The sequence below is a fragment of the Alosa pseudoharengus genome, unplaced genomic scaffold (genome assembly GCF_046254945.1).
Source record: "Alosa pseudoharengus isolate Yale_2024_CS ecotype anadromous, Long Island Sound unplaced genomic scaffold, YU_APseudo_1.1 YU_APseudo_1.1_scf_14, whole genome shotgun sequence".
Classification (NCBI taxonomy): Eukaryota; Metazoa; Chordata; class Actinopteri; order Clupeiformes; family Clupeidae; genus Alosa; species Alosa pseudoharengus.
In genome coordinates this window covers 32,297,126-32,312,125 of record NW_027468609.1, presented here as the reverse complement: position 1 = coordinate 32,312,125, position 15,000 = coordinate 32,297,126, and the positions used below count along the sequence as shown (strand labels likewise).

The following is a 15,000-nucleotide window of genomic DNA, read 5'->3' as shown; positions in this document are numbered from 1 at the left end:
CACATAAGGAACATGGCTTAGCCATAGGCGTCCTCCATATAGTAGTCATATAGCACCATAAATATGAACATAACAAGTCAGAAGCACAAGAATAACACAAGAAGAACTCCACACATACATAAATCAAATATTCTACATAAGCAATATTTAGCCTGAGTGTCACCTCAAATAAAATAAAGGTCATAGGTGGCAACCACAGCATGAGCATGACCAGAACGTTCATAAACTCTGTTTTAAAAATGACTGTAAATGTAGTGCATTTAAATATATCCATCTTTAGAAATGCACTTCTTGCTTCATTTCTATCCACACTAATTAAATGTGGTTGTTAACCTGCAAAATTTCTATAAACTGAAGCGCAAGTGACCCCCTTCTACTGTTCTATAAAGTGGTCTTTAAGCTAATGATACACAAAGTAACTTTTTGAGCAATGGTGGTGGGCCATGTTCCTGAGAATTATTGTTCAGGTACATTCCCATCGATATTTTTTTTTATTCATCAGCAGGCAAAATATCTGTAGGTAAATTATTATGATCAACCAATCAGAAGACATGGAACCGGTTATGTGGTCGCCAAGCAACATTGTTCAAAAAGTTTCCCCATGTATCACCTTTAGCCATTATGGGGGCCCACTGATGATAACAGAGCTTAAACTGTCATTATAATACAGTCCTAACCAAGCCATTTACCCTCAAGAATAATAATGCTTTTCAACAGAGGCACACAAATCAACAAAATGACAATAAAGGATAACAGAAGACAATAAGGAACAAAAAGTGTTTGAGATTTCCCACAATCCTGTTTGAGTGATGAGGAGGATACCTTAGTGTCTGATGGCTTGGCACCCTTAGTGTCCACAGACACACCACCCTTAGCAGCAGGCTTGGCTGCTGCAGAGGCATCTGCCTTAGCTGACTGGGACGTGCTCGAAGTGATGGGTGTACTCTACAATGCACAGCACACATGGACACAGGCTATCAGACCTCTTTTGGGTACATTCACCGTCGATACAGTTCATGAGGCCAAAGTGATGGCGAAATGCAGCCCATGAGAATGACAAGGGTGGAGCATCCAAGGAATGAAGAACATGGATGAAGAGGCGGGCAGAAAAGAACAGAACCACACCCAATGAAATCAAAGAATCACCCAAACACCCAAATCATTTCAGCACCTTACTGATTGTCAGGAGGATCAAAAGGAGGGTGGAGGAGGTGAGAGTGAGGATGAGGATGTCGAGGAAGATGAAGCTGTGAAGAAGCTCAAGCAGAGCTCCTAGGGTAAAGCATGAAGGAAACCCTGCTGAACAGACATGTGCAGCGTGCAGAAGCCAAAGAGCAAGAGAATGACAGAGAAGAGATGAACAGGTAACAAGGAAGAGGGATTTTCTGTCTTCTCTTGTCCCCCTTTTGCAGTATGACCTCTACCTTGAGAGTCTCTTGAGCTGGGGTCGTCTTGGTTTTTGTGGTCGCTGTGGGGCTGGCGGCTACTTTGGCGGGAGTGCTGGTCTATGAATAAAAGGCAAGGCATGAATACACACATGAATGAATGTGGCGCAGATACACACACACACACACACATGCAAGCACGCACAAAACAATGACTCATTGAACTTACCCCAGACACTGAGCAGGGAAGGAAAAGTACACAATAGCACAAAAACCCAAACAAAGACACAAAACCCAAACAAAGACACAAAACCCAAACATAACACTTGGATTACAGTGAGACATAATTAATCATACATAAGATCAACACTGTATGATACTGATTATCAGTAGACACTAGTGGAGCTTGAAGGTCATGAGGAGAGTCTACCTTGGGGGCATCTTTTGGGGAGCCCTTAGGGGAGGGGGGCATGTATGGACTGGGAGACATAAATGCTTTATCTTATGGATGAAGACAACATTCCTGAAAACAGTCAATATTCACATGCGGATGGACGTGGCAATCCCCAACAATAGCACAGAGAAATGCCCGGCAGGAGACACGTAGAGAAGCTGTGGGTCCTAACTTAAAAATGAACAAGTCCGTCCACTGACCACAGGCGTAAAGAAAAGCACCACCAAGAGTCCCTTTCCCGAGATGAAGCGTAAGACCCAGAATGATCACCGCAGCAGACAGAGGGAGGTTTTAGGAAGATAGGCATAGTCTTCTGTTTGACAAGAAACAAATGACACTTTGCAGAGGCGCGTTGATGTGGGAGGAACCACCAATCAAGCAAGGAGTGTAAGCAACAAAGAAAAAAAAGCTCCAGCAGGATTCTTCCCCCGTGGAGAAGAAGCAGACCTCAGAGGGACCACACAGCTCAGGTCAGCTGAGGAGAGAGAGAGAGGGCGGAGGGGGGCAGTAAGGAAGCATGAAAGGGATGAATGATAACACCCACGCTGCACAGGATGAAGTGAGAGCGCCACGATTGGGGAATGAAGATGAAAGCAGAGAGGCCTCAAAGTGCACAGAGAGCCTGGGTAGTCCAGCAGCGGGTAAGCGTCTGTACCTCTGTGGTGGATTTGGGTGAGCCTTTTTGCGTGGTAGCGCCACCTGCTGCACTGGCTCCTCCTGAGGCAGGGGCCGTTACGGTCGCGCCGCCAGCTGCCTTTGTGCCCGCCTGGGTGCCCGTAGGCTTCGGGGTGGAGGCAGGGGCATTCTGTAACGAGGGAATCACATGCCACTGAGGATGGGAGGGTCTGCCAAGGACCTTCAGTAAGCCCCAGTCTATGCCTGGAAGCAATATCCCCTCCTTCAGCTACTTTCTGCTGCCATATAAATATAGTAACACAATAATGATGTCCCCACATTTCTAACAGTATGCTGATACTGAGCTCGTTGTGGAAGACATGGAATATGACACTAATAAAAGTGAGGTCAGTTAGTAGATGCTCTCATGCAGTCTGACTCATGAGCAAAACAAACAAGAGCCTGTTGAAGCACCTCTGACACAGTAAGTGCTATGAAAGCAGTTTTCACAAATGCCTTAGACAGCTAGTTAGAGAAGTAAAGCATAGGAAATGTAGCATAACCAGAGATAGTTGATAAAGCTGAACTAAAATATAAACTAAAGTTAAACTAAAGTATCTTTGGAATGACTGAATGCAAGTTTTTGTCATTTGTTTCCTATTTTAATGATACATTCTGTGTGAGCTTTGTGAGTGGCCAACTATTCACTGAATACTGCAGATGTAATGGTATGCCACTCCTTTCTTCTCTCAAAGCAGATTTTTATTATCCTGTTTATGTGGAAACACAACGCCCTGGCTCTGGGGGGCAGGCTCGCCACTCTCCAGAATGCTGAAAGTCTGGCCAATCAGGTGCCACTAAATCAGATTCACTAATACCGCACTACTTTAAGGTGGCTGTTGTCATGACTTCTTGCCACAGAGGAGAGAATATGTACTGGTGGGCCAACATCAAGGAATTGTAGCATCGCCATGGAAGTGCCCAGACAAACAGCGTGCATCACCACGGTTACAGCACAGCGCGATGAGTCAAACATTTTCTCTTGGGAGAACATGTCCTTTCATCCACTCTGAGCCAGCAAACATTTACCACACACTCACACACACACACACACACACACACACACACACACACACACACACACACACACACACACACAGTTACTGAACAAACGCTTTCTCTATTGGACCTGACAAACATTACAAGAACACACACAAACACATTTCATTCTGCCACAAGGGAACTTTTATCTGGACTGCTAGCATCCCTTCCCCCACTCATATATCTTCTCTCTTGTCTCTCCCTCACTACACGAGTGAACACATCTACTGTGTTTCTCTCACCGCCATTAAACGTCTGACTAAATCACAGGAAAACTACAAAGACAAACCTCGTTTGCATAGCACAGAACACTCTGTCCATGCAGTCAATCATCTGTGTGTCAATCAAAGGAGAAGTGGACCATGGGAGGGGTGACAACGGGTACCTCCAGACACCTATCTGCCACTAAGTTCCCAGTAGACATACTGCTACTAATACTACTCCTGCTGAACAATAAACCCATTCCAGTCTGGATTTCGTCCTATGCACAGTACTTAAACGGCCATGATTAAGATTACTAATGACCTCCTCTGTGCAGCTGATGATGGACTTATTTCCATTCTGATTCTCCTTGATCTCAGTGCAGCCAGGAGGGACAGGGGCAGGAGGGTCAGGGTCAGGGGCAGGAGGGGTTGAGGTATGGCCAGGCCTGTGGCTGAATGGCAGGAAGCACAAAGTTTTCTTTTCGGCTGTGATTAAACCTCACAGGTCGTCCAGGAGGCTTTTAAAAAACATAACAAAGCACACGCCCATGCATGCAACGCACATGAATATGGGTGCAAGCGCACACAAACACACACAAAAACACACACACACACACCCACATTCACACACACACTCAAACAAACACACACACACACACCAAGACATGTCAAGTCAAGCACACATTCACACACATACAAACAAATACAGATGTAAGTTTCACTTAGACATGAACAACTCCAGCCATCTTCTTCGACTAAAACCTGGAACTTCACTGACGGAAGCCAGAATGGAGAGTGGAAATCTCCCTAGCAAATAGGCAGGCCTAACACAGACAATGGGGGTGGAAACAGGAAGACATGGAGACAGAGAGGGAGAGAGAGAGAGAGATGGGAGAAGTGTACACAGTGGAGCGATGGACAGAGGAGGGCACATACCTCATACTGCGCAGGCTTCACAGCAACCTGTGCTGCTGGGATTGCGGTGGCCGGTTTGGTCTGAGACTGCAGAGAGAGAGAGAGAAAGAGAGAGAGAGAAATTAATTTAAATCTCACATACACACTACGTAATTATGTAGAAAAGACATGGCTAAATAAAGAAACACATTTAAATGGGATGGGATCAACAAAACAAATCAACATGACAAGATGTAGGCTAACAGCCAACAGACAGCTGAAATCTACACCATCACTGATAATGTCTCTGGTATTCTCGGCGACTGCTTGGGCTGCATAAAAGTCTGCTCTTATGGATGAAATATTGACTGCAAGGACAAGAACTCAGCTCAGAAAACTCTAATGACTGATATGCCATGTGTTTGTGTTTATATGGTGTGTGTGTGTGTGTGTGTGTGTGTGTGTGTGTGTGTGTGTCAGAGCAGCGGAGCAGTGGAAGCAACCAGCAGTTCTGATCATATGATCGAGCACAACAGCAGCAATGACCTCTTCCAACCAGAATAGCGACTGATCACACACTATAACTCTCTAGCAAGTCTACATGCACACCTCCAAAAGCACAACAGCATTGTAGATAGGGTGAGCCGTATTTTCTGGAACTTGTGTGTTCTACTGCCGAGTCGTCTGCCAGGCAGTGTGACTCACTATTTTGTTATGTGTGCACAGAATAACAGGGACTCCCCCACCAGGGCTTAAAGGGGAACAGGGTGGAAATTGAAAATATAAGCAATGCATTTGTGTGTATATATGTGTGTGTGTGTGTGTGTTTGTTGGTGTGTAAAGTCAGGGATGATACAGAGCCACTATATTTAATTCTGAAACTAGAAAATAGTTTTGGAAGTGCTCCAGTGTGTACATATGTGAATATAACCACACCCTCTCCTGCCCAAACCTGTCCACACACACACACACACACACACACACACACACACACACAAACACACACTCACACACACACACACACACACACACACACACACACATAGTGTAAAAAACACTACACACATTTTTGGCATCCAGTGTGATTATGTCACATGGTTATTATTCATATCAGTGAAAAGATGAAAATATATCCATTGCTCATGCAACACTGACATCTTATCTAAGCTGCTGTTTCCAGCCTGCTAGGTTTATGGGGCCTTAGTGCACCTGCTCTGAGAGAGGGAGACACAGGAGAGAGAAAGAAAGAGTTTTTCATGTTGAAGTGTCTCTTTTTTTCTTGCTGATCTGACCTGTTCTGCCGGTTCTGAATACCTCATGATCACCAGGTTTTGCCTGAGTGTCTGAACTGACCAACCAGGTAGACCGCATGCTTCACAACTGGGACTTAAAAATACTTAAAAAAATATAATTTGTTCATCGCTGACTGAGATTTTGCTTCAGATTATGAGTGAAAGCATATGATGATTAACATGGCAAGTCATGACTGAGATCATCCTTCCGCTTCTGAGTATCAGTAGACAGAGCATGAGGGAGGTTGGCACACTTGTTCTCCATGCAAATTTCTGCTCCCTGCTGACTAAGACAATGAGGCGGATTCCCTTTCTACAGAATTTCTCCTGATATTGTGGCGTAGTTCTATAGAAGTATGTCGACGATTGTATAGTGGTTTCATCATTTGCTTTATGCAATATACTAATATCAGTGAATAAAGCTCTGGTTCTTATAATCAAACACTCTTGTCCCTCCCTGTAAATAAGTTGGGTCTATTTTACACATGAACATACAGACATACAAAGCGCTCTCTCTCTCTTTCTCTCTCTCTCTCACACACACACACACACACACACACACACACACACACACACACACAATGTAATCACTATTAACTATCTGGTATTAGTGTCAGAGGACTTCCTCCACTCCAAAGGGAGGATTTGGGCTATTTTGAGTCCAAAGCATTGACGCTGTAGCCAGCTAGATGCAGCACCCTGCTATACTGAGCAGCTGATCTTAGCCATGCTATCAGGTTGGCACTCAAACAAGCAGAGGAAGTGTTTAGTTAATGCCCCTTCATATTGTTTTAAAGCTATCTCTGCTACAGCTGCTGTTGCTGTAGGAATGACATGGCTGCTAGTGAGAATTAGGGAGTAATTCTCTTAATTACAGAAATCAGACACAGGGCCAGATATACCCTAAAATAATTGGTGGTGGGAAACTCAAGACTCAGGACTTTAAGAAAGGTCGTTTTCACCATTGTCATGACTCTTATTTCTTAACTACCCTAGGTCTCACAACATGAATGCATTTTTGAGTGTTTCCTGAATGAGATATAAATGTAATGCAAAGGTGATACAAGGTGTGACTTGAAAAGAATAACATACATTTGCAATGTCTAAATGAGAGTAACATATATAGGTCACATTTGCTATTTGATAGAGACAGATGCAGGCATGCATTCACTCAGGCACACACACACGCACACAAGCATGCATGCACTCGCAGCTGTAGGCCCCTCTGCTCCTCATTTGGTGACCTAAAGGCTCTGGTATGGTCGTGCGTCACATTTGCGCACATTTGCACATAAGCCCTACACCTCTGAGGTGAGCTGGGTGGGTCATCCACCGCTCCCTCCAGGTGTGCCAGAGCTGTGGGTGTGGATGTTTCAGCTGCTCTGACGTAAGCCACACTCTAACACAAGCTAACAAGTCTTCCGAGCTGATACAGAGGTTAAAGAACTAACAGCCTCTGGGTTGACGCTCATGACTAATAAAGGAAACACCTCACCTGGAGGCATAAAGGCAATGTGTAACCCCAAAATGCTTCCGGGACTTCCTGCTGCTAATCCTCTAGTTTTCCCTTCTCCCATGGCATAATCTATCTGACTCGCCCTGCCTGGTGAAAGTTCATCGCTTTTGCTGTTGTTGACACATAAGGGAACTAGCAGCAACTTCTAGATTTTCAAGATGTGAAGAAAGACATTCTTTTGGGACTATCACTCACTGACCCCAACCATGACATCACCCTGGTGCATAATTTATATCTTTACCAATGTAAAGTGAAAAGGCTGTTTTGTGAAATTATTTGTCCGGCTGTAAAACATATTCAGCTACAGTAAAATAATCTTAATAATGCCCAGAGTCCAAACTATCTTTTCTACATGTATATGACATCAGATCACAGTCACAAATTCAGTTAATTGATCATGCACTCCGACTCCCAAGCCAAAACTGGCACCAGTTCAGATTCAGAAACTGTAACCCAACTACTGATGTGGCTGGTATTGGAACAGACTCAAAAAGTTAGGCATTCTTTACATTCTCAGAGGTCTCCACAGCAATGAACTTTGACCTTTAAGATTCCAAGGCAATCTCCTTGTTTCATCAAAGATTCTTTAGAAAACAATGGTTTAGAGTAAGAACTCATTCTCTATTAGTTTCCCCATGTCAGCAAACTCCAGGCCTGAAAGCTCAGCTCTACTCCTGCATTGATTGAGACTCCTGTGTGCTTTCTATTGATTAACCAAGAGCATCTGCTGCCAAGTAACTTGCCGTATCAGCAAATATGGAATCAATTAATAAAAATAACTCAGGGGAAAAAAACAAACAAGCTTTATTTTTTTTCACTATAAAGGGGTCTACACATCTGGAGTTGAACTAAACAACAAAAATATTGTTCGTATTCATTTGTTGAGTGAGTATGAGTATTGTATGTTTCTTAATTGATTGTTTACAGCCTGGAGGGCCGAGATAGTGAAACCCAAAGCAGCTCAGGAGGTTTGGCCTGTTCTCATTTCTCTGGTGAGAAACTGTGACTGCAGTCAAAATACTGGCTGGTGCATTACCTCCTACAAATAAAATACACCAGTGCCTACAAAGTGGGGCAGAGGAGTGTGCTACGTTAGTCTGAAACACTGAACAATGGGTGTGCACACACAGATTGAGAAAAGAATACGGGGCAGGTACTACATGCCTGAACTTACAAACACACAGGATTAATGAATGACGTTGGGCAACCCTCTCTCAAGACAGGGGTGGACAGTCAACTGAGCCAGTGAAAGGGGTAGGGAGTGTCCGTATCATACTGCATGGATATCCATTGTACACATACATACAAATATAAACTCATGCACACACTGGAAGCTACTGGCTGCCAATATTTACACAGACAGTCACAGCTGCAAAGTGAACGTGACCCTGATAGCCGTGCCTATGACCCATGGAGGAACCCCCTGGCCGACCAGCAAGCATGAGCTGGCAAACGTGATCACCGCAAATAGACGCCAGTAGGCCGCTTCAGAGCCCAGTGCTGCCACGTACTCAGCAACCAAACCCCTGTTGGCCATGGACCTGCCATGTGCTCAACCAAAGTCCTTTTAGGCAAGTCCCTCCACTCAGCGGCCATTTGACAACGCTTTTTGGGCACTCGTTGGGCATCCATTTCGGAAGGCTTCACGACACCAATCTTGCTCCAGCGGCGAGATCACAACACATGATTGGCACGATGTCTTCACAACACACCATATGATTGGCTCAATGTATTCACATCACACCTCATGATTGGCTCAATGTCGACGTTTTGCCGAGGAAGGGGTGGGATATGTGTAGACAACGGCCATATTGGCGTGACAAACTAGCCCCATTCATTTCTATGGAGTATTTTTTGAGTGCTGTGTCTCCACATTAGAAAGTCTCTGGCTCAACCCAGAGGGAGTCAATACGAGAGTCAATGTATGGAGTGTAGATTTGGTGGATTTGGTAGTCAGGTGAATAAGTAACCTTTTGTGGCGTAAAAGGGTTCACAGTGGAAGCTTGTTTTATTTATCAGCGAGTAGAAAGAAATACATCAAAGAACCTTTTAGGGTTCAGAATTGCATTTGTTTTATAAGGATTAGAGTCACTGGGATATATTCAGCTACAATGTAGGCCTATTCAAAGTCCACTAATAAAAATGAATGACTGACCTCTGTGCTGTATTCAGTCAATCAGGTATCTGATATCGAACAGACAAATATTGACCCAGAGCTTATGTTTGGATCAGGTTTTTGTCTAAGAGCTGAAGCCAGATCATTCCCAACAGGTCCACAAAAACCTGTTTCTCACCCTGGCCCTTCCCACACTCCTCTGCTCTAGCCATGGCAGCAGACAGACGTGCAGATGGACATACCCACACAACCTGAACGGTGTGTTTATGCGGTGGTAAGCTCAGAGCACATGTACAAAGACAAACAACAGGAATGCTCTTGATGCATTCTTATGTACAAAATGGACAGTGAGGTCAAACGGCAGGCCAGGCCACTCCTCAGAAGCAAGCGCTTCCACAAACAAGATTTATGTGGTTGTGTTGATGTGTGTGTTGGTGTGGGTGTGTGTGTGGGTGTGTGTGTGTGTGTGTGTGTGTGTGTGTGTGTGTGTGTGTGTGTGTGTGTGTGTTAAAATGTTTGTACAGGCTGCAAAGCTCTGCTTAGCTGAGGACACTGTTGAAAAGCCCTTTCCCTATTAAAAACACACTTTCAAAAGAATCACACACACACTAGTCAATCTCTTCCTCTCTCTCTTCCTCCCTCTCTTCCTCCTTCTGTTCCTCCCTCCCCCCCTCTCTCTCTCTCTCTCTCTCTCTCTCTCTCTCTCTCTCTCTCTCATCCTCCCGCCCCCAAAGTTGGTATGACTAATGCAGTGTCCCACCCTTCAAACCATTTTCTTTTCTGTGGCAGAGGAATACTGGTGCTAAAAGACTTGATGCTAACACAGCCTTGCTGCTAAAGCTCAGACAGTTCTACTATTCTGCTAGCTGCTAAGTACAACAATAATGGCTAACTCGGCTAAAAAGTCTGATCCTGGCAAAAACAAGACTCTGTGACATAAGACTGCAGGTTTAATGGCCACCAGACATTGGTCCAAAAACGTACACCAACAATTTCTCAACTGTGAGCAGCAGGGAGCTAGCACCTATTGTGAAAGTCACACTTATCATTAGCATCTTGAGTAAAAGGTTGTCTGTGATTGGCAAACCCATGGGATGTATTCAAGCAAAAGTACTTGCTTTGGGAGATGTCTCACTTTGATAATTGGCTATACTTGACAACTTGGGTTGTGTCATCACAATGCCAACACAGCCTTGTCAGGGGAGATGTCATGCCTCCACATCACACCAATGTGGCTTATAATGTGACATATTACTATGAGTGTGTTAGAGGAATATTTTGATTGTATCTTAGCAACAAGGGCACTAAGGGTTGACAGGAAGATGACATCAGGGGCAACTCAGACAGCCTCTAGGCACACACACACCAAAACACCGTCACAATATCCTGTAAGCCTGGTGTTTCATCTGTTATTCTGATTATTCTAATTTCACTGTTGCCTTAAGCAGAAAGTACAAGTATCACCTGACTCACCCGACTATACATGAACTCGACTTCTCAGGAAATGTTTAAATCTGCTAAAAAAGTTAACCAGAGAATCAATGTGAAGGTTGACAAGGTCTCTCTTTAAAATATATTCAGCAAAGATTAAATAACAGAATGACAACTGGGCACATAGTCCTCAGTGGTCAAACCTGTAATAGTCAAACCTGCTCACAGACCAGGGTAGTGTCTGTAGATGTCCCTTACAAAAAAACAACTAGTTTTTCAAGCATCACAACTGCCTTTTTTCAGTGTTTGGAGTAGTATTTTGGGCATGAAAAGTATTGTACTGGACTTTACTGCAGAAATGCAGTATTCTGGACATGAAACTGCATTGTACTGAATTGTACTCTATTTTATACCGTCTATGATTGTACTTCAGGAAAACTGCAGTAACTGCAGTTATTTTTTGTTAGCGGTAGGACCAGGCAGACCATGTGATGGCTCAAACATATGGCACTGATAACACAACAGGAAAAACGAACTGCTATCGCTTGATATACCAGACTGCAATACGCCATAACCATAACTAGAAATACATGGCCTGATTTTTTACATTCACTGTACTTCCTAATATTCAACATTGCATGGAGTAACTTCTCAATAGACCTTCAAACAAGCCAGTGTAGTTAGTGCATTAGTGTTGGATGAATTTGTTGGCTCCTTCATGCTTTCAACACCCATGCATTGAAACATAAAAGCCTGCACCAGCAATGGTGCCAGTCCATATTTCTCCACCTCAGTAATACAATATCCAAATAGACACCCGTGATAACATGCATGATATTCTCTCAGGCCCAAACTTATCTGACTTGTTCACTGAAGTGTCCTTCCTCACAGACTCACAGGTGCTTTCCTTAAGTCTTGCACATTGCCACATAATACTGTCTTTGGAGGATACTGGGCTCCACCTCTGCAGGCTGCAGTACTAAACCTCCACAGGATATACGTCTAGTCAGGGCCTCAGCTGCCAACTCGAGCAGTGAGCTATGTTAGTGATTTCAGGAATGCCTTTTAAATAAGGTCTTCTAAGGACCCTTTCCAGTGTACTTAATCTGATCACTTTAACTCCTGCATTAGCATACAAGTTAGATACACTTAATCTCCTCTCTAATCCTTCTGTTTAAATGCCACAAAACTTGTAAGACTGTGTAACAGCACGGCTTCACGCCGGAACTGTCAGACTGATCACAGCGCAGCTACAGACTGCATGTTTCGAGCTGCTGTAAACATGCCAGGAATGTGTATCTACAGGTAAAAAAACTTCTGTTTTGCCAGTGTCCCAGTAGAGAAGCATCTCTTTACAGTATACTAATACACACACACACACACACACACACACACACACACACAGTTACAGAAGTTATGGAGCTAGGAGCTATTAGCTTTACAGTAGCAGAGAGATTCTCTGTATGAACAAGCATAAATGCGCACACATACTTATACATACACATGTACACGTACACACACATTGTCTGTGTATGTAAAACCATTAAAAGGATGTTTTTTTTTATAGTAGCTTCATATCAGAGCTTGAGCCATAATAAAGTCATTACAATCAGCATCAGTGACAGTCATCAAGTTTGAGGCCATCATACTTTCCACACACTCTCACGCAAACACTCTGCCAGCACATACACCGCTGTGAAGAGGAAACCACAAAATGGGTACGTACCATAGAGGCAAAAAGTGTGTGTCCTGTCTTTATTGGTTTCTGCCTAAGCGATAACCATCCACACCTGAAGAACAGTCACCTAAAAATCCCTCTACTGACAATGTTGAGCGACAGGGTGTATCTGTCTCGAATACACCCATATACACACACACACACACACATACACACTCACACTCTGGAGAAAGAAGTCATGAAAGCTGCACGGAGACTCCTCCCCTGAAGTGGAGATGGACAGGAGGGAGGGACCTGTGCTCCTCACTCTGCACTCTGCGGTCCATTGAGCTATGCTGCAGTGTGAGCTGATTGGCTGCTGCAAGGGCAAAACCCGCCCCTTTTTAATGCTAGCCAGGAAAATAAACATGAGCTGAGTCTTTCCACATGACAAGGGAAGTTCGGTATAGGGGTGGTGGCTAGGCTAGAGCTAACATACTGACGTGAAATGTGTGTGTGTGTGTGTGTGTGTGTGTGTGTGTGTGTGTGTGAGTGAGAGAGAGAGAGAGTGAGTGAGTGGGGCAGAAACAGAAAGAGAGTAGGCTAATACAGTACATGAGAGTGAAGAAATGCTGTGAATGAGTGAGGAGAAAACAGCAAACAAGAAAGACAGGCAGACATATCGAGGTGGGCACACTCTATAGGGTGTGTCCAACACACTCATGCCATAGGAATCCCAGCAGTGCAGCACAGCAACCAAAAACTTAACACACACATAGACACACACACACACACACACACACACAAGCCCCAAACCACACCCTTCCAACAGAGAAAAGAAGGGAGGGACCAAAGATGGAGGGACAGAGAAGAGGGAGGTAAAAGAGAGAAGGAACATGCAAAGGGAACACACTGGGTGGAGCAGCGAAGAAATATAAACATGTGGATTGAAGTTAGATAACTTAAGAGAAAGGAGAGAGAGTGAAAGAGACACAAAGAGAGAGAGAGGGAGAGAGAGTACTGGGAGAATAAGAGAACAGAGCAGAAAAACAGAGGGAAAGTATGAGGATAATACAGGAAAGAGGTACAGTCATGAACACAAACCCATACGCACACATAAGCGTACACAATCACAGGCAAACACACTGAGACATGCACACACACAGCCAAACCACTGGGGAGACTGGATATCAGCCAAGCCTTACATAACCACCCAGTTTGCCCCCCCTCATGTGTGTGTATATATTTATGTGTATATCCAGAACTAGCCTAGCACTAGCCTTCCCTCTCCACTCCTCTCCTAGACTTCCACAGCCTGCCAGTGGTTACCAATGCAATGCTCTATTTCACTACCTGCAGTCCGGCTGGGCAAGTAGGATCACGCAGCTGTGACTGACTGACTGACACACACATACTGGGTGCAGTCAAGATGATCAGGAACATGACTAACCAGCACTTCACAGACTTTGAGTAGAGCTCCCCCTGGTGTTCATATTCTGTACTGTATATCACTGAGTTGTACTGCCTAAAGGTCAGATCCTGAGCACAGCATTTAATGATCTATAATATGTTTGTAATTTAATACAGAACATCTAGGCCCTCCATTGAGCAATACGCAATAGAACTTGTAACTTGCTCTGCCATTGGAGCTGAGCTGTGAGCTGACTGTTTGGGAACATAAATTCTTACTGAAGACCAACACAGCTATAACTTTCCCAAACTCTAGTTCTCTAGTCATTAACAGTGGATGGAGAAACCTCAGTAATGGTGCCTGTGACTATATGAGAGTGAGTACATGTACATCACAGCAAGACTGGATAATTAGTCTGGATAATTACAATAATAAAACGCAGCTGAGGGGCAGAACAATGAGGTGGGATGTCTGCTAATCTATGCCGAGGGGGGATGATCCGTATCATATATGATTACTGAATTCACCCATGCGAGAACTAAATGTTTTGAAAACGATACTTTTCCTTTGCGTATTCAAAGACCTTTGCGTCCTCCATACATTTAACATTGTTTCTAGAAATACCCTCATCCAGACGGAAAGGCAAAACAACATATAACAATTGTGGCACGTGTGTTTTTGCAAAAATATTTATATCGTCATGAGGATTTCTTTATTCTCAGAATAAATGTGCTTCTCTTTCCTCATTGTTTTCATTCTGAAACCATAAAAAGAGTATTTGTTATACCTCTTGTATTCATCTTTACCAGGGGTACTAATAAGTGTGGAGGGTTCTGTATATACAGAAACATACACTGTGTTAACTGCATAGTTCCTCAAAGAGGGCACTAGAACAGAGCAAGAGCAGTGACATAATTACTTCCAC

The 15,000-nt window shown here is 43.9% G+C and overlaps 1 protein-coding gene across 13 annotated transcripts in view; it reads right to left on the bottom strand.

Annotated features, from left to right (window-relative positions):
• The window catches only part of cast (calpastatin), a 46,352-nt gene that overhangs the window by 14,383 nt on the left and 16,969 nt on the right, over positions 1 to 15,000 (bottom strand). For 6 of the 13 annotated variants that reach the window (XM_076284704.1, XM_076284707.1, XM_076284701.1 and 3 more), the window contains 4 exons: positions 4,695 to 4,760; positions 2,495 to 2,644; positions 1,425 to 1,505; positions 823 to 945 (listed from right to left, as the gene is read on the bottom strand). In XM_076284704.1, coding sequence (XP_076140819.1) covers positions 823 to 945; positions 1,425 to 1,505; positions 2,495 to 2,644; positions 4,695 to 4,760 — 420 coding nt within the window. Of the gene's footprint in view, positions 1 to 822; positions 946 to 1,424; positions 1,506 to 2,494; positions 2,645 to 4,694; positions 4,761 to 12,733; positions 12,912 to 15,000 lie in introns of those variants that run through there. The other 7 variants (XM_076284709.1, XM_076284710.1, XM_076284712.1 and 4 more) reach the window with 5 other exon arrangements.